The 19,667-nt window shown below is 40.6% G+C and overlaps 1 protein-coding gene across 4 annotated transcripts in view; it reads right to left on the bottom strand.

Moving 5' to 3' along the window:
- The window catches only part of EPHA4 (EPH receptor A4), a 143,258-nt gene that overhangs the window by 68,452 nt on the left and 55,139 nt on the right, over nucleotides 1–19,667 (bottom strand). For all 4 annotated transcript variants that reach the window (XR_003794018.1, XM_029225872.1, XM_029225874.1 and 1 more), the window contains exon 4: nucleotides 12,640–12,795. Coding sequence is in view for 3 of the 4 variants with exons in the window: in XM_029225872.1 (XP_029081705.1) it covers nucleotides 12,640–12,795 (156 nt within the window). In the remaining variant the exon portion in view is untranslated. The remainder of the gene's footprint in view (nucleotides 1–12,639; nucleotides 12,796–19,667) is intronic.

Raw genomic sequence — 19,667 nt, 5'->3', positions numbered from 1 at the left:
TGAAGGAAGGGGCAGGAAATCAAAGGGGGACGGAAGAGACTAAAGGAAGTTAAATATGGACCATGTGAGCATCAGGAGGACGGAAGGGCAAGTACTCTTTCCTCTCTTGTTTTTCTAGCTCCACAACCAGCCAGTATGGCTGGAAATTCAGAATGTGGGCTCTATCAATTGAAGTTTTGTTAATTTGGGATTGGTTATTATGACTTTTCTTCCTCCATCTTGACTTCAGGGGATGATTTCTTCAGGCATGAAGCTCTGGAAAACTTTATCTCTGAAGACAGTTAATTTTAACGGTTTCATGGGCCTTTTCCTTATTAGCCTTTATAGAAGTATGTTTTTTCTTTTAATTTTACTTTTATGAGCAAAATTAAGACATTTTAAAATACAAATCAATCAAATACTGAAGTATATTTAAGGGGATAATAAATATCCTTCCTTTACATTTTTGGTTTTATTTGTAAAACCTGCTTGATATTCACATATAAGCCTAAGGTTGTCTCTTCCTCCATCAAAGAATGGGGCTAGCGTGCTAAACTATTTTAAAGTTCTCATGTTTAGAATGCCTTTCACATTTTTAACATAATTTAGTGGCATGGGTAATAGCTTAACTACTAGAACAAGAAGTCAAAGGCAATAACCCTTAACTTACTAACCCTTTAGAACAACATTCAACAAACCTCTGTAAAGGGTCAGATAGTCAATATTTTAGCCTTTATGGGCTATATGGTCTCTCTAGCAACTGTTAGCTCTGCACGGTGCCTTGAAAGCAATCACAGACAATACCTAAACCAATGCACATGACTGTGTCCCAAGAAAATTTTATTTGCAAAAACAAGGGCAGCTGAATTTGACCCTCAGACCATAGTTTCCCAAGCCCTGCTACAGGGACTTTGATAGGAGCGAAGCACTCTCTTCCCATAAAGATGATGACTCGTAATTTTGCACATAATTCTAGGGACTTCAAGCATACTCTGAACTAATCTAGGGAGATCACACCCCTGATTTACACACTTATACAGGTCAGGTAACAACTCTGGCTTCTGAAGTCCAAGTTACACCTACTTTCTTTGATTAAGCAAGGAATAAAATACAGAAAATATTATGGCCTATGTTTTGGGTTTCTCATTGCTCTGACAGAAATGGCCTCTGCATTTCTTGCCACCGTGGATAAATTTAATGAACAACCATTTGCTTCACGGGTGTGAAAGACTTTCTGTATCGCACAGCAAGTACTGGTGGAAGGTGCTACAATGGGTAATTATTATTTTCTAGTGGGATGTCAACTTGCATTCAGTTGACAGGAGTTTGACAGTATGAAGTCCCCAAGAAACTGTAGCCAAATTACAGCAGAAGCAAAGGACTATCGCATCATATCCTGTTACATCATAAAAGAAATCTTGATCTTCCTTAACCTATCATGTGTTTTCCTCTGGGAAAAGACAAGCTTTCAGAAATGAACCACACACTATCTAGAGAAATTAAATGAATGTGACATTTAACAAGGGCAATATTCCAAGCATCAAAGAAAATTCCAGTAATTCCACAAATCATAATTCTTCCCTCCCATGTATTAGACTAAAGTGTAATTCCTGAGTAATTTAGAAAACATACTTGATGGCTTATTGCCAGGATTTAAAGTAGCCCATTTAGGACAACCTGATGTTTTACAAATACACATGAAATCTGTAGGAGGCTTAATAAAATGGTTCAAAAAGGATCAGCCAACAGTAAATCCAAAGTCAAAAATACCTCCATTGTGAACTTGGGTGTTTGTTATAAACCACCCCGTGGAAAGTCTAGGTCAGGATAATTGCACCTTATGTACCCCATTCCAAAGTCACAAGTCAGGTAAAATTCACTTCTTTATTCTTAGAGCAAGTAACTGAAACTTCAGCAAATGATGGAAACCCACTTTGAGAAATGCATTTAAAAGTAGGTTCTGCCAAAGGGTTTAAATCTATATGGACACAAGGTGAAATGTGCCACATAAACCTGAAATTTCTGTTACTTACAACAACTGAAGTGCCAGCAGACTCCAGGACCAAAGGGTAAAAATAAGTCAAGTTTAAAACTCACATTGTCAGTAAAACTTTAAACCTGCAACTCAAATTCTTTAGACTTGGTAGTTGTGCCTGGAATTGTCCCCTGGCTTCTTCAAGAGCAGCCCCCTCCCCGCCTCCCCCGCCCCCTGGGGGGGTGTCTCAGCTCAAATCTCACCCGACCACTCTCAGCAAAGTGAAATTCTTCCCTTTCCTCTATTTTAACCCTGTCTCATGATCTTTGTTTTTTCTTTCTTGTGAGAATTTTACATTATCTTGTTTATCATTCCCATTAAAACAGAAGCTCTATGAGAACAGGAATCTTTTCTCTGGTTTATGAGCATCTTCCAGCCCTTAGAAAAATGCCAAAGGTGTAGTAGATGTTTACTAAATGTCTGCTGAACAAGTGAATGAAGGATGATTCTTTAAGTCCAGCCCAGCTCACCCCTCAGAAGCGTCACAGCCACAGCACTTCGGTATATCCCATCGCAAAAGGCAAAGGTGATGGGGGAGGAAAAAACGGCAATTACATGCTAAAAGCTTTAAAAAAAAAAGTCTGCAACCAGGGCTAGGAGATAGCTGCTAGGAAACCAAAGTAGCCAGGCTCAAGTATAAAGCAGCTTCCAAAGCTATCACACACTTTTAATACTTAGCTGATTTTTAATCACCATTTTAAAATTCAATGCCTGTGCCATGAAATTAATTCTGGATATGGAAGAAACATTCCCCCAGAGCATGGGCAGAAACATAATTCTTAAATGATCAATTTCTTGAAGCGCTACTGTCATGCTACTAAAATGCCGAGGCAACCAGGACAAGACAGAGCTTCCGAGGAAGAGGCACCGCGGGTCTTGAGTTCCATTTCGTAAGGCTTCATTAATCATGTACAACTTTTGGACTGTCAATAATACTTCAGTGCCTTAGCTGTAAAACCCTCTAACCCTTCAGATAAGCCTTTGTTAATCTCTCTCCAGCTGAAAGGCAGGTTATAAGGCAGAATAAACAGTTGGGGTGTGTAAGTTTTGACTCTGAAACCGAGCCCATGCAACCCCCCTGACAGTTATATACGTGTCACTACTAATTGCCTTCTCTCAGACTTTGCTGCTGTGGGTGAGTTTACACGAAGACTGCTGCTGGGACACCTCTTCCAAGATGTATGCACAGCGCATAACCTTTTATAGCGGCAGTTTATGTGTTTAACAACGAATAGAGTCAAAGCAGAACTGCCCATTATTAAAAAACAGAACCCTTCCAACACATCAATCACTTATTACTGTCACGAAAAATTCTTGGTTTCCTGTAGAGGTAACTCCTTGCTGAAAGTTTGCTACCACCTATTTTTTCGGTATATCTATTTTTCCTATTCTACACCCAGGAACCATCTGTCTTTTCTTTACTAGGTTAATTGCAGTTGGAGTTTCTTTATTTTAAGATGACTAGCTTATGGCTGAAGTGCTTTATACAGTTAACTCTCAGTTATCCGTGAAGAAGTTACAATATGAAAGACCACGAAAAGTAATTTTTTAAAGAAATTTCTAAGTATTTTGCTTTAGAATTAGCTAGCCTGTGAATTCATCTCTTGCAAAGTCCTTTTTCATCCTTTATCCCATTTAAGCCCCAGTATTTGTTACCCCAAGCAATCTGATGACCCAAAACTAAGATATGAAAAGTGAAGCAACTCACCCAAATTCACACAGCCGATATGTGCGAAGATAGGATCAGAAAGCCTGATTCAAAGGCTAAAACGACCCCCTTCCCAGAGATACGGACAATTCAAAGGAAAAATGAAGCATATCTACGAATTCTTTGTGGACCCAGCTGGAGTGTTCTCACATTTCTCCTGGCTGCCCTGCCCTTCAGGCTGAAGTTCGCTGGCATTACCTCCCCGATGGTGCTCTGTCCTCTCTGCCTGGTTCCTACATTCCACTCAAGAGTAGGAGTTTTTGTTAAAGATGCTTTCCTGGGTGGAAGGTCACGGGAGGGTGGGGGGCAATTCTATCTATGCAACAGGCCTCTCCCCTCAGTCCATCTTCTGCCGAGCTGTAGACGGCATGTAGAGCAAGAGTCAGCTATGACAGGAAAATCAAAATGCTGATAGCAGAGAAGGCATCCACTTCTCACCCCAGGGGATCTCAGGAAAGTGTCTAATTGACCTTGTTTCACAGAAGCATGCTGCACACAGCCACTGTAGGACTTCCATGAGTCGTGTCAAAAGCGCTATCTAGAGATGACGGGGCTCGGGTGATAACAAGCCATTCTTAATTATTCATGGTGGTGGAAAAATTGTAATAACCTGGCTAAACGACGCTGGCAGAAGAGTCAAGTCTTTCACTTGGGCACACATTCGTGTTCCTCAAACATATGCATTTTTCGGCTGAATCCACATTGTACTATTAATCCCGATAAAATGTCCACATTGGACTGCTTATCTGTATAAAGCTAGAATAAGGTTGGAGGATAATGCTGAGGCTAAAGTAGCATTTTTAAAAATAACTCAACGAGCTGATATCTGATCTTTATAGAATACCTTAGAACTTTTAAAATTTTACCAAACGGCAAGTGATCAGCCTGGGGTCTGTCTAGTGCTTTCCATTAAGCACACTTGATGCTTTTTTCCCCTTATATCCTTAATTGTCTTTAGACCAGAATCATGCACTTGGGTTCTTTAGAGGTAATTGTTTCTATTCACAGTCAAAAGGCTGAAAGATAACTTAAAAGGAAGAAACAAGGATGTGGTTTACTCACTAACTGATGTCAGACCTTGAACTAGAGATCTAACTAAAGATGCAGCCTAAAAATGGAATGGGTGGAAGGCTGCACCTGAATCATGAAAATGGCTTTGGTTGTTTTGATCAGTTTTCATGGTCCAGAGGACAGGCACATTTGGTGGCCTATCAGCTGGCTTAACAGGCAGTGGGACCGTATGTTCTGCCTTAAAAACTACATCACATGATCTGGAAAAGGGGGAGTTGGTGTCTTAATTGACTTTTTGTCCTATGGAATGCAGTATGAAACTACACTCTAATATTGCAAATTTTATAAATCACATGAAATAACCAAACCTTAGATTCAAGAATTTTCATAAAAGTATGTTCTCAAAAAAGGATTGATAACATAGACAATAAAATGTGAAGCGGTTAGGGATCAACCAATGGATCTTCTGAAACACTTTCGTGAACAAAACTTTAGGAATCTTTGGCCTTTATTCTCACTCTTCCACTAACTAGTCTGTCACCAGAGTCAATTACACTCTCATTGATCAATTGCACAGAACGTCCTTCCTTCCATCATTATATTATTAGTTACTTGCAGTTCCAAAGCAAAAAGAAATATGCTTTTGGGTGGGGAAGAAACGTAGTGTACTTGAAACCGATAGCTACCTTTTATCCTGTGGTTTATAACATCAAAGTCTCCTGTTAGACATCCCTTCCAAAATCCCTTAGCTGGGCTGTTGAGCATGTAAGTCTTTGGGGCAGAGATGAACATCAGTGGAATCTTCAAGGGCTTGTTGGAAAATGGATATGAGATGAACTTCAGTGGAACCTTCAAGGGCTTGTTGGAAAATGGATATGAGATTTCCAAAATTAAAGCACTTAAAAAATGAAAAAAGGGCTTCCCTGGTGGCGCAGTGGTTGGGAGTCCGCCTGCCGATGCAGGGGACACGGGTTCGTGCCCCAGTCCGGGAGGATCCCACATGCCGCGGAGCGGCTGGGCCCGTGAGCCATGGCCGCTGAGCCTGCGTGTCCGGAGCCTGTGCTCCGCAACGGGGAGAGGCCACAACAGTGAGAGGCCTGCGTACCGCGAAAAAAAAAAAAAAAGAAAAAGAAAAAAGTCTCTCTCTTCTCCTGACCTTGGAAACAAGTAAGGACGATGTTATTTTAATTTGCATTTAAATGTTAACAGCGCAGTCACACAGCACCACTGGGATCCACATTGGGTTTCCACTGAAGATTGCTCATCATTTCATTATGGTTCATTATGTGGATAACTGTCAGAAAGCATTAGAAGGGAGGGCTTTGAGTAATAGAACTGAAATGGTAATTTTAAAACAATACATTTTCTAGAGGAAATACAGTGGTGCGATAAATTCAATTAGAAAAGGCAAATGTAAAGACAAAGTAAGTGATGCTTTGCTGTTTGGAGCTAGGCTGTTTCAATTTCTTGATAACCTAAACCTGCAGAAATCTTTCCTCAAATCAGGACCTTTCGTCACAGATCTTGGTAAATTTGCCCTCATTAGCACTGAGCTCCTCCAGTACAAATTGTCTTAAAAGCTGCAATTTTGGAATATTTTAGGCCACATCTAAGTATCAATCAATCATTCTTTGTTTGTTTGGCATAGCTGACTGAATTATTCAAGGCCGTTTACTTACAGACAGATTCGTGAAGGCCCTTCAAGTTGGCAATCTAAAATAATAATCTCTTATTTACAGAGTGCCCCCAATCATGAGGCTCTAATAAGTTTCATCAAACAAGTTAAACAAAGAGGACCCAACAGCACAAGGACAGATTTCCAATTGAAAAGTACAGAGCACCGTAATGGTGCTCAGAAGTAGAAGAGGCAAAATAACAAACCAGTTATTTCTTTCCAGATATACAAAGCCAATTTGCTTTTTCACAAGGCATTTTTTCCAGTACATTTTGAAACACAATGAAGGACTGGAAAGTTACCTTAAATGTAATACTGGTTCTTTCTTCCAAAGGGGGAAAAGAACACCGACTAGAATCATTGAACGAGCAACTGAATGACTAAGGCATCAAGGTCTCCCAGCACTGCTGATCACTAGACTACGTTCCCCGACTACAAGGAAAGGTAAAGGGAAGGGGAAAGAGATCTGGAGGAGAAGCGTTGGTGATCATCAGAGTTAAAGGACATTGATTTCATTGATAAAAATCACACTGACTGGTCGGAATGGCCATCACTAAAATGTCTACAAATAATAAATGCTGGAGCGGGTGTGGCAAAAAAAGAACCCTCCTACACTGTTGGGGGAAATGTAAATTGGTGAAGCCACTATGGAGAACAGTATGGGGGCTCCTTACAAAACTAAAAATAGAGTTCCTGTATGATGCAGCAATCCCACTCCTGGGCATATATCCAGAAAGGACAAAATCTCTAAGTCATAAAGATATGTGCTCCCCACGTTCACAGCAGCACTATTCACAGTAGCCAAGATATGGAAGCAACATAAATGTCCATCCATAGAGGAATGGATAAAGAAGATGTGGTACATATATTCAGTGGAATATTACTCAGCCATAAAAAAAGACTGAAATGCTATTTGTAGCAACATGGATGGATCTAGAGATTATCATACTAAGTGAAGTAAGTCAGAGAAAGACAAACATCATGTAATATCACTTATATGTGGAATCTTAAAAAAAATGATACAAATGAACTTATTTACAACACAGAAATAGACTCACAGACATAGAAAACAAACTTATGTTTACCAAAGGGCAAAGGAGGGAAGAGGGATAAATTGGGAATTTTGGGATTAACAGATACACACTACTATACATAAAATAGATAAACAACAGGGACCTACTGTATAGCACAGGAAACTATATTCAGTATCTCGTAATAACCTCTAACGGAAAAGAATCTGAAAAGGAATACACACACACACACACACACACAAATATATATATAACTGAATCACTTTGCCGCACACCTAAAACACTGTAAATCAACTATACTCCATTTTTTTAAAATCACATTGAAATTTCTTTTAAGAAATGGCTCATGAAAGCAAAATCCCTTCATCAGCTTAGATGGCATCCTTGTATGTATGGAGGCCTGCGTGTCTGCCTTGCTGGCAACGTCTCCAAAAACCCTGTTGACTTTCTTGACTGATGTCTGTGCCTAAAGGGAACACTGACATTTCTACTCTTTGGCTGTAACCTAGTAACATAGTAGAGACTCCACAGTGCCTGTGTTTGATTATGCAACTCCAAACCAGGTTGGATTTTCTTCATCTGGGAGACAAATGAAGTACTCGATTTCCATTAAGGGAGAATGTTCAGAACCCTTGAAATCTCTCTCTAGAGTCATCAATGAGCTGAAGAAATGGCCTGGAAGTGACAAGGACAGAAGAGAGGGTCTCCTATCACATGTGATCCATCAGGGAGGCTCTAAATTCCTACTGGCTAAAGGTGGTCCACAGACCAGCAGCATCTGGGGACTTGTTAAAAATGCAGAATGTCAAGCCTGACATCTCCTATCAATCCCTAGGTGTCTTTCGCGTGATTCTACGCACATTCACGTTTAAGAAGCATTGTTCTTACAGATTATTTTCTTGAAAATGTTCACATGATGCCTCCATTGAAAACTGCCTATCTTACTCACAGCCATTTATGCTAACCTAACCTAACCAGAAGCTCCATCCAAAGTCCTCCTAGAGATAAAGTTTATTCTCCATTAAATTCTCTGAAGTTCTCCAGCAATGTCGACGGTGTGAAGAACTTCTTAGGTGTTTCCTTCTAAATTAGCCAATGCTGCTTGTATTCCGGGTCTAATCGTTCTCCAAGTGAACAAAAACCTGATTTTACAAGCCAGTGGAGCAGAGTCTCTCTTTGGCCAGAAGAATGAGTCTCAGAGAGTGTGTTTTATTTCTTCATTAGTGTGCCGTCACAGTGAGCGATCACTAAACTCAGGGCTGCATAAGAATGTTGGGGTTAAAGACAGCATAATGAACAAAGAAGTCCCTGATTATCATGGCTGTCAGCACAAGGGGATTGGGTTTGTCACCTGGCTTAACCAACTGGGAAGAACTGATTAGAGGCTGGAATCACTTTGAAAGGATCCCTGATGTTTATGTTCCTTTCCATCCCCACATCTTGTCAGGAGAAGCCGATAAAGCTGGGGGTGGGGCGAGGGGGAAGGGCTTCATTTTCTGGGTTATTTGATCAAGGGGTTCTCTGAGAAACTCCCACTGTCTTCTCTATTGAAAAATCTACCACCACACTGCCCAATGGAACTTTCTGTGATCATAGAAATATTCTATAGCAGTGTTGTTCAGTATGGTCACCACTAGCCACATGTGGCTATTGAGCCCTGAAATGTGTCCATTAAAACAGTCACGTGTGCCTCGTGGCTACCGTCTTGGACAATGCAGGTCCACTGTATTCACCAGGATGGAAGAAATCTAGAAGGAGGGCCGTAGACTAGAATAGATTCTAATTCTTCTGTTTAATTTACTAGTCTATCTGTTAGCAAAATATGGTCACCTCCCAGATTACCCCTATCTCAAAGAGGTCTTAAAGAGTCTTGTGTAGTTAATATTTATTAAATTAAAAAATAAAACTTAAAAATTAAACTCTGTAGAGAAGTGGTCTCAACCTTGTCTGTACAGTAGAATTATGGGGGCAACTTTTGAAAATACTGATGCCTCAGTCCTACCCCCAGAGCTTCTGGAGTACAGTACAGACATTGGTAATTTAATCATGTAGTCAAGTGAGACAATCCCTTTAGAGGGGCAGTGAGATGCACTGGCTGTCTGCTGTGGAGGTCATTTGGGGAAGGAAGTGACCAGCTGGGGATAAAAGAAGAGAACAAACATTCGTTATATCCCTACCATGTGCCAGACCTTTGCAAATATCTTCTTGTTTAATTCTTCTTCTTCTTTTTTTTTAATATTTATTTATTTATTTGGCTGCTCTGGGTCTTAGTTGCAGCACGCAGGACCTTCACTGCCACGTGTGGGATCTTTAGCTGAGGCATGTGGGCTCTTTTAGTTGCAGCATGCAGGATCTAGTTCCCTGACCAGGGATCGAACCCAGACCTCCTGCACTGGGAGCACGGAGCCTTAACCACTGGACCACCAGGGAAGTCCCTTCTTGTTTAATTCTTAAAACCACCTCACAGGTAGATAGTGAGAATCCCGTTTTATAGGTCAGTAAACTGAGGCTTGGAGAAATTAAATAGCCTCTCAAGTGTGTGGTATTAACATCAGCACTGTGTTTCCTCTTAACTCAGAGTCGGAGAGATACAATAAATGCAATGATCTTGTTAGGAGAGTGTTAAGGATCACATATTGCTTTGGTATTTTCATGGGTCTCTTATCAATGACACAAAAAGCCACCTCTCTTACATTGTTGAAAACAATCTCTGAAAAATGCAAAAGTTACTTTCATGTTAAACTTTCAGGTCTAACCACAGGCTAAAATCAATATTTTCTTTCTCTCATTTGCGTAGTCAGGGTAAAGCTAATAATTTACTCCTACAGAAACATACAACTCCAAGGGTTCAGAAACCACTTTTACACATATGGTAAACATACCAGTAACTCAGGCATGTGGCAACCTTTGGGGTCTCCCTAAGCTCCCACATAGCAAGCTGCAAGAATTAAGTGATTGGCCCATGGCCCCCTAGAGTGCTAGATAACAGATCAGAATCATAAGACTAAAAATACCTGGGAGAAAAAGCCAGGTTGTCTTGCCATCAGAGGTGAATTTTATGAGGTTCACAATCAAGCCCCAGCCTGGAGAAGACTTATCTGTGTGGAACGTAGGTGCTGGACTGCATGATGCAAATTGAGGGCAATTATCACACTGTCGTCCCACTATATTTCCCTTTGAGCTTGCTATTATGCCCTAAAATTTCAACTGGAGAAATGTTGGCAGTGGGTGTGGACAGAGGAGGAGAGTTTATTATTAAACTAATTGCACACAATGGAACATAAGAGAAGAATATTTAGATTGGAAAAGAAACAGGCTGGGCTTGAGCATATCAAATATACGTGGCATCCAGAGAAAGTACTTAGTCTATGGAAGGAACAGAAAAAGAAGATGAGGAAATCTTCGTCCAGTTATGTTTACAACTAAGCCTGGCCCTAATATACTCCTTCCCTCTGAAAATTTGTGCATGAGCTAAGGAAGAGGGCAGGAGTGCCTCCCAATAAACAGAAACTGTGTGAGTCTTCTGGTCTTGCAGCACCATCACCAAGCTGGAGCGTAGTCCTGGTCACAACCCCTAACATCTCTGAGCTAGCGGTTACCTCATCTCTAAAATAAAGATAATGTCTATCTCGTAGATTGTTATCATATGAGCCCTATGATAAAGTTAATCAAAAGTGCCTAATGCATTACCTGGGTATAATGATAAAATGGTTGTTGTAGTTATTATGACAATAATTATTATCCTCTCTGGTTATGAAATGAACTCCGGAGGGTACAGCAATTTCAGTACAAATTTGGGATGGCCCTGAAGTTTCTCCGCTCACTCCTTTTTTTTGTTGTTGTTTTGCTTTTTGTTTTTGTTTTGTTTTTGTTTTTGCAGTACGCGGGCCTCTCACTGTTGTGGCCTCTCCCGTTGCGGAGCACGCGCAGGCTCAGCGGCCATGGCTCACGGGCCCAGCCGCTCCGCGGCATGTGGGATCTTCCCGGACCGGGGCACGAACCCGCGTTCCCTGCATCGGCAGGCGGACTCTCAACCACTGCGCCACCAGGGAAGCCCTCTCCGCTCACTCCTTTTAAAGGTGGTCTTTGACTGGGCTAGACAATGGCCCCCCAGCTGACCCAACTGACTCCAAACCAGAAAAACAACCTGCTATCTGCAGTGATGTTTACAGGCCAGCCAAGATGGAATGTACGGTAGTTAAGGAACAAAATAATGAAAGTCCTAATGACAGTAAAAGCTAACATCTGTCAAGTAGCATGATTTTATGCATTTTACATAGTATGTAAATAACATGTGTACTGAGTAACAACAACCATGAGGGAGGTGCTATTATCAGACCATTCTACAGATGAGGAGACTGAAACTTAAAAGGCTAAATAGTCATTTGGGCACTAAATGGTGGGCTGCGAGACAAAGCCAAAACCCGTGGAAAGCCCCTGTGCCTGGCCACTCAGCTCTGTCCCTCCAAACACAGTCTCAGTCAATGAGAACACAGGGGTGGAATACCCGGGCCCACCACTCCTTGCTCTGGTCAAGGTCATAGCCACTGCAGGGTCTATGAATCCCAGAGTATGCATGAAAGGAATGTCAACCCCCGGAAACACTGTCCATATAAAGTGTGAGAAAGGAGTTCTTTATTCCCCTGCATACCGAGGTGCCAACCCCATCCATTCCTTAACCCAGCATGTGTTCAGTGCCTATCATTAAACAAGCATTTATTAGGATCCGGGTCTAAATGTTATGAACACAAAACTCTGAGGAAAGAAGGAAGAAGGGTAATGACATTGCAAGCTATGACATCTGTGCACAGAACTGAAACCACTTGCCCACATGTGATCCCATCCTATACCTGTTTCCCTTGCAGCTGTCACTCTTCCCCAGGAGTCCTAGATGAAACGGTAAAGCCGTTTATAAATTCCAGTCTCAGCTCTAATTACACTGTGTCAGACAACCCCTGAATGTTCAATCTCTGTTCCACCAAGTCGTCTGTTGGCAGCTGTGCATCTTGAAGGCAACAAACTCAGTGAGAAAGAGCCTTTCTTTTCCTAAGGATTGCCCCTGCACTGACTGAGAAAAGATGCATGTTTCATTTCATTTGCCCCCTGCATGGTTATCCTGGGAGAAGACCTAGCAGTGCCCTGCTAGGTGGAAATGAAAGCTGTTGGCATCTAAGAAATGGGAGATGAGCGTACAACTTACGGGTGCAGGGCATGGAGGCAGCATCGCTGTCGGCTCTGAAAAAGCCTCGGTCACAGGTGCACGATGTGGCCCCTTCCCAGACAGAATAGCTGTGTGGTGGACACTTGGCACAGCTGGCGTCCGTGGACAGGGCCTTGTAATATCCAATTTTGCAAGCTAAAGGAAAGCAGAAAAAAAAAAAAAAATCAAAGCGAAATGTTACCTCCTTGATTCAGAAGAAAGGAGACATTTTTTGCTAATCACTAGTGAGCATCTGGCTTGAGATGCAGGTAAAACAACCCAAAACATTTGTTGATAACACTCTTTAAGAGCCATTAACATTACGGTCAGGTGGCAAAGCCCTGTGGAAAAAAAATTTCTTAAAACCGGTTGTGTCAATAAAAGCACAGCTAAAGTTTACCCAGCGCTTCCTACATGCTTATATGCATGATGCCGTTTGATCCTTACGGCGCCCCCTTTCCACAGGCACTGTTACTAGTCTTACCTTGGAAATGAGGAATACCAGCTTTGAGCGGTAAACTGTCGGCACCAGACCATGCATCTGGTAAATGTCAGGGACCAGCTCTGACTGCAAGTGCTCAGCCCCCAAAGCCTGTACTCTTGGCCCCATGCTATGGAATCTGACAGCATGGTTTTGAACCAAATAGCTGGAAGTGTGTCCCAGCGCCAACAAAAAATTGGTAGGTGATTATTTCCTAATTACGCTCAGCTACAGAGAGAACCAAAGTGAAAGAACAACAGAAGCAACCAAGCATAAAAGAAAAGAGTTGGTAAGACATGGATCATGATTTCAGGGGAAAATAATATAAAACTACCTACGGTAGATTCTGGAATATAATACGTTCAGATTTTTTTTCAAGATTGGCAGATATTTTGCATTCATTTTCAAATTCATAAAACCCTCATGTTTCCCCCTTCCTCCATTTTTCCAACACCGCCCTCCCTCTGCACACACAGCCCAAGTGGCTGGTGGAGAGAGAACATGGGCCAGGGCCATATAGTTCCTTATGCACCTGACACGCTTTCCATGACCTCATCTAACATCACACTGACACCGAGGACCGCTTTGACTAATGTGGAAAGACTCAATAATTCTGGGAAATCTCACTATAAATAATAATTAATAGCGTCTTTCTCTCCCTTTTTTTTCTCCCCTATGCCCTTCAAGATCACCTCCCAAATCTGTCTCAACCTCAAATAAAAATTGACTGACACCATCCATATTAAACCCACAGTGACAAGGCCATTAAAAATAAAGTTATTTTATAAGACCAGAGGTACCATAAAAATGTTACAGTTACCCACAATCTTTCCAGTACGATTCACTCTCAATTTTCTCCATTTATCACAACTTTGGGTATTTCTAAACTATCAAAAATATCAGCTGGGAGAAGGGCCTTTTCCATCAGCGTGACCACCGCAAGAGACCAACCGCGCCAGCAGATTTTACTCAAACCAGTAGATAAAAAGAGATCCACAGAACTATGTGATTCTCCGAGGAGAAATGGCCACATTCCCTGTCTCGTTACTCATCCATCAAGCATCTGTACGGCTTCAAGTTGAAGTCTGTTCCCCCGTCCAGCACATCCTGTTGGTATTTTCTTAATCATGCTCTGGTAACGGCAGGCGGAAATGGAGTTCAGCAGAAGCTCCAGAGAAGCACGCAGTGACTTCACCATTATTAACTAAAGTTGCTTATGGAATTTCCTTTAACGAGCCAAAACTTTATGGCGTGTGGAGCACCGACAATAAAAGCGCTCGGAGATCAATCTCTCCCTTATTTGCTTTCGTCTGTCACTGGACCGGAGCATCTTAGAAAAACAAGTCGCTCCAATGACTATGACTGAGATTTATGTGTCTCAATATGATACACATCATATCATTAGATAAGGTTCAACATGCAAGGTGCTTCTTGGTCACGCTTAAGATGGCCCTAGGGTTTCGATTAAAATCAAAAACTGTGGCTTTGGCAGGAAGAAGCACAGAGGGTCAAACTCGTTGTTCTTCCCACTTCAAACACAATGAGTCCTTGAACTTGACACAAACCCACTGGGTCTCGTGTCTCACTCAGTCAGTCACAGCCCACAAAGGCAACTTGTGGAAACCTGGTCGCTCGGGGCTGGGACGGCCAATAAGGGATAAATTGCTTTTATTTTTTCACATCTGGATGTTGGAGGAAAACTTTCCACGTTCCTGCCTAATCCTTGTGCACCTTCGTTTCATCAGGCATCAAAATGTAAAAACTCACAGTGGGAGAGGGAGATTGACAACAAAATTGGCCTATGACTGATTCATTGCCATGTGAAAACAGAACACATTCAAAAACTTGTTAAGGAAAAAAAAGCATTACTATTTCCTCCACTTCTATTCCAATAAGACTACTTCCAGTTAAAGAATTGAATTCCTAGTTCACAAAAATCAAATTGAAGGATATCTTGAATTTCCTAAAGTTCAAACATTAGTTGTATACATACATGTTTATTTAAGGGAAAAATGAATTTTCAGTTTTATACTGCTTTTCTGTTTCCTTGAAGCTAGTATATTGATGTTACCAAGAGTAAGTATTTGTGAATTCATTTGGAGAATACAGAGTTTTATATCTATTTGGGAAATTGAAGGCTGCTGTTCTCTAAACACACTATTTTTACTCTCTTTTCCTCTTGCTTTTGCAAGCGCAAGCAGAAAATACAAAATTGTCATTGTACTATTCTCAGCCACCCTTGCTACCCTTAACACATTCTTGTGTCTTCAACTACATTAAGACCATATTATTAATATTTCAGGATTCTTAGGAAGGATCTCTCAAAATACAGTAGTGGTTTTTCATGCACACAGCCATTTTGCTGCCTACATTCAAAATGACCTTCTAAACTGATGGCTAAGTACATTTCTTTGCTCTGTGTGGTTCACAGCCTTGCAGCGTTTGGTGCATGGATGTGTAAGTACAGCCCATATTTAATCACCATTTATTTGTGTCTTATAATCTTCACTACATCTTTCATTCTAAACAAAACCCCCATGAAACGTGTAGAGCAAGCATTGACACGTGTTATGATTTTCCATCATTCTCTTTTGGGTGAAAACCATTACACTGTAGTTTTGAATGATAGTGACTTGGTAAGCAAGTTTGGAGACAGCCCAACTGCACACCCAAGACATGCCTTCCTTCTGCCCCGTTGCTGGTGAGGGTTCACTAGATGGGGTACAGAGAAGGAGTGCCTTACTTGACCTTTCAAATATGCCATTGTGGGAAGATTAATTCACATGTGCCATGCAAACCTCTGAATTCTTCTCCTTTAGCTTTGCCTTAATTAGTTCCTTCTGCTGACTTTAAATAAAGGAAGATAAATGAGGACAAAGAAGAGAAAGAAAAACTTTTGTTTCATTGGCTCACCCACTACTATAATGAGGTTGTATTTTAGGACAGTCTTCTGTAGAAGTTTCTTTGTGGAATATTTAAATATAACTACTTTGGGTTAAAAACAAAAACAAAAATGGTTCTTAAGGCAAGGTAGTATCTTCAGGATTTCTTAGTGTATAGGTGATTTGCATGAGATGGAATGCCCAATTTCAGGAACTAGTGAAACCTACTCTTAAAAGATATTATATATATAGATGTTTGGTCATTTTTCTCCTTTTTAGAGAAATACAGAAAGATTGATCGCACCTGACTACCTTTATAGTTCACGTTTAAACTAATTTAGTTTGTAAAAATAGCTACTAATAATATCAATTGTGATGATACATCAAATATTCATTGAGCATTTATGGTGTTTACATGCAAATGAAAAAACTGAGGGTTTTAAGTAACTTGCCCAAGGTCACACAGCTAAGTGGTGGAGTCAGCATTAAGACTGACTTCCAGCAAAATGTGACACTGATATAATTGAGTGATGGGGAAGTACGGGTGGTCCCAACTTCCATTTGTCCCTCCAGCCCACCAGGTTGCTGCCTCGGTCAACCACATGTCTGTGACCCACTTTCCAGGTCTACACTGTCCAGAGTAACTACTGGCCACAAGCGGGCCCTGAGTGCTTGAAACGGGACTGGTCCGAATTGAGACAAACTGTAAATGTGAAATACACAGGAGATTTCAAAGACTTCGTACTCAAAAAGGAGAACTAACTTATTAATAATTTTTATATTGATTATATATTGAAGCAACAGTTTGGATATACTGAGTTAAATAAAATACCATTAAATTTAATTTCACCTTTGAAACTTTACATTTTTTAATGTGGCTACTAAAAACCTTAAAATCATCTGTGTGACTTGCACTGTATTTCTATTGAATAATGCTATGCTAAAGTCTGGAATCTTAAGTCGCGCGTGCGCACGTGTGTGTATGTGTGTGTGTGTGTGCTCATGTGTGACCACACACAGGCACTCTTGCAAATGCTGGGTACTGACAGTGATGGGGGATGGGCCTTTACTCAAATTTACCCCGAACCCACCTCTGGGAGTCTGATTCACTTCTATTTAAGCACTGCTCTCAGGCAGCTGGCTAATTTGAGAAAACCTAATTTGTGCTAAAGTACTAACAAATAAACATTAATGTGTTAAAAATTACCTTCCTGGGTAACAAATTTGCATTTTAATTTGGAGTCTCCAGAAGGTTAAAGATGAAATTCCAACAGTGGCTCCCTTGGGGCAATCTGAGCCATTTATGCAAACTGGTCCAGGGGGAACATCTGGCTGTGGGAGGCCTGTGGGTCCCTCTACCCTCATCATGTGGGTAGGATATTAGGCACACACTTCCAGACGGGTACTATGGGGAACTCTGCCTTTGGTGTACTGGATATACAGTATTTTCAGTATGCTTAGGAATTTATTTTAGAAATATCAAAGTTACGTAATGGCCATTATCAAATTAGTTTCTGATTAACTGTTCACTTGCTAGACTGTATATTATATGAATAACATAAGAGGTTTTCCTAAGGGGAAAACAATCTGTCAAAGAGAATTTCTGGGGGCTTCCCTGGTGGTCCAGTGGTTAAGACTCCGTGCTCCCAATGCAGGGGACACAGGTTTGATCCCTGCTCAGGGAACTAAGATTCCGCATGCTGCATGGTGAGGCCCAACAAAAAAAAATTTTTAATTAAAAAAAATTAAATGTATAAAAAAATTTAAAAAAAATAAAATAAAATGAGGTCTCTAAAGAAGGTTTCTGCTTTCAGGTTTTTACAGAAATGTGCAATCCCCAGCCATCTTTGGGGAAGTTGTGAACATCAACAAATCCCCCATAGTACAGATGAGAAAACTGAGGTGGAGAGGTTAACGATCTGCCCAAGGCAGGGTTGGTTTTCTAACCCAGGCAGTGTAGCTTAACCTATAAATCAGGCTTATAGATCTCCTCATGCTTTTGAAATCTACAGGGTAAAGATGGACAATTGTTACAGGGAAACTGGGCTCTGCTTTGGGACCATCGACTATTCCATTCATAAATAGCAAAACACTGGCAAAACCACACTGTGTCAGTCATCTGCATTCCACGACTGGTTTTCCTGATACGTGTTGGAAAGAAAAAAAAAAAATGGAAATTGAGTTTTTTAAGGAAGCTTAGAGATCATCTAATCCAGGGGCGAGCAAACATTTCTGTAAAGCGCTAGATAGTAAAAAATTTAGGCTTTGCAGGCCAAGAGGAAGACCAAGGATATTAAGAAGGTAATTACATAACAAGATAAAATTCTAAGAAATTTCTACAAAAATTTTTAATTGATGAAATTCAGAATATAATAGTAACAATTAAGTGCTATTTATTAATGAGAAGAATGGAATTCCTGTCTGGAGGGATAATATTCCACTTAATTGGAGTTCAAAAAAAGTGTGCCTTATTATCAAATTGATTGCAAATGTCATCTTATAAAAATCATTCTTAGCTCTCAGACCATAAAAAACAGATGTCAGGCCTGGGGGTCATACTTTGCCAATATTAAATCTAGTCCAACACACTCATTTTCGAGATGAATGACTTGCCCACCATTCCTTCTAGAGTATGCCAGGATCAAGCCTGGAATCTAAGGTTCCTTGATCTCTGTTACCCTGCAGTGTCTCCCGGAGTTCCAAGCAGTTACTAATCAGAGCAGTGATGGAATGCAGAAACAAAGGAAAAGCACTTAAGCAAGATAGCTTGAACAATAGCTCAGAGATAAAACAGAGCCCTAGTTCCTCCTCAAGGGCTATACATGACAATCGGATAGACAACTTTGAGTTCTGTAGGAACTATGACTCCCACCCAGGTGGTAAATAGTAACTACAACGAGACCCCAGAATGGTTGGAATCAGAAAGTTGATAATTAAGATTCCTGGAACACCACCCTGTTACCTCATCACTAACCAATCAGAAGAAAGTCATATATCCTGCAGCAGTCACCCCAAATGTTGCCTTTAAAAACCCTTCCCTGAAAGCCAATTTAAAGTGAACTTACATATTATAGTACTGAGTCAAATTACTTTTCCAGTAAGATGGTTGGTGGAAAGTTTACTCTTTTGCAGCAATGGTAAGAAAATGATGTAGCCTGACTTGGGGGCTGATGTACTTATTAGATGAGACAATACCTACGCAGTGAAGCACAGTGCCCAGTCTGTATTAACTACTCACTAAAAGGGTAACATATTATTACTACAGTGGGATATAACAGGCTGCAAAGGTGCAGATAATCCATATATTTTTTAAAAATAATAAATAAATAAAACTCAAGTTTTTGTTTTGTTTTTGAACAGAACTGGATATAATTTCAAAAACACTATGAGATAACGTGTTCATTGTTTTATTTCCTTTGTTAACATGATGTGAAAAACCCTGGATTGAATTCTGTCTCATAGCATCGGCAACTTATTTAGTGATCATATACAAGATAGGTTTCAGGTAAAGTTTTATTTTTATTTTAAAAATATGTAAGAACATTTTTAAAATTAAGTAAATTGTTGGGTTGGGTTTTGAGGTTTCTTTTTTCCATCAATAGTTTATGATGCAGACCATCTCCTTCAGCAAACCACTGTTCCATCCTATTCTCTACCCTCCAGCT

The sequence above is a fragment of the Monodon monoceros genome, unplaced genomic scaffold, assembly GCF_005190385.1.
Source record: "Monodon monoceros isolate NGI ecotype Baffin Bay Population unplaced genomic scaffold, NGI_Narwhal_1 Super_Scaffold_16, whole genome shotgun sequence".
Lineage (NCBI taxonomy): Eukaryota > Metazoa > Chordata > Mammalia > Artiodactyla > Monodontidae > Monodon > Monodon monoceros.
The sequence above is the reverse complement of the archived record's forward strand: the minus strand, read 5'-3'. Positions and strand labels throughout refer to the sequence as shown.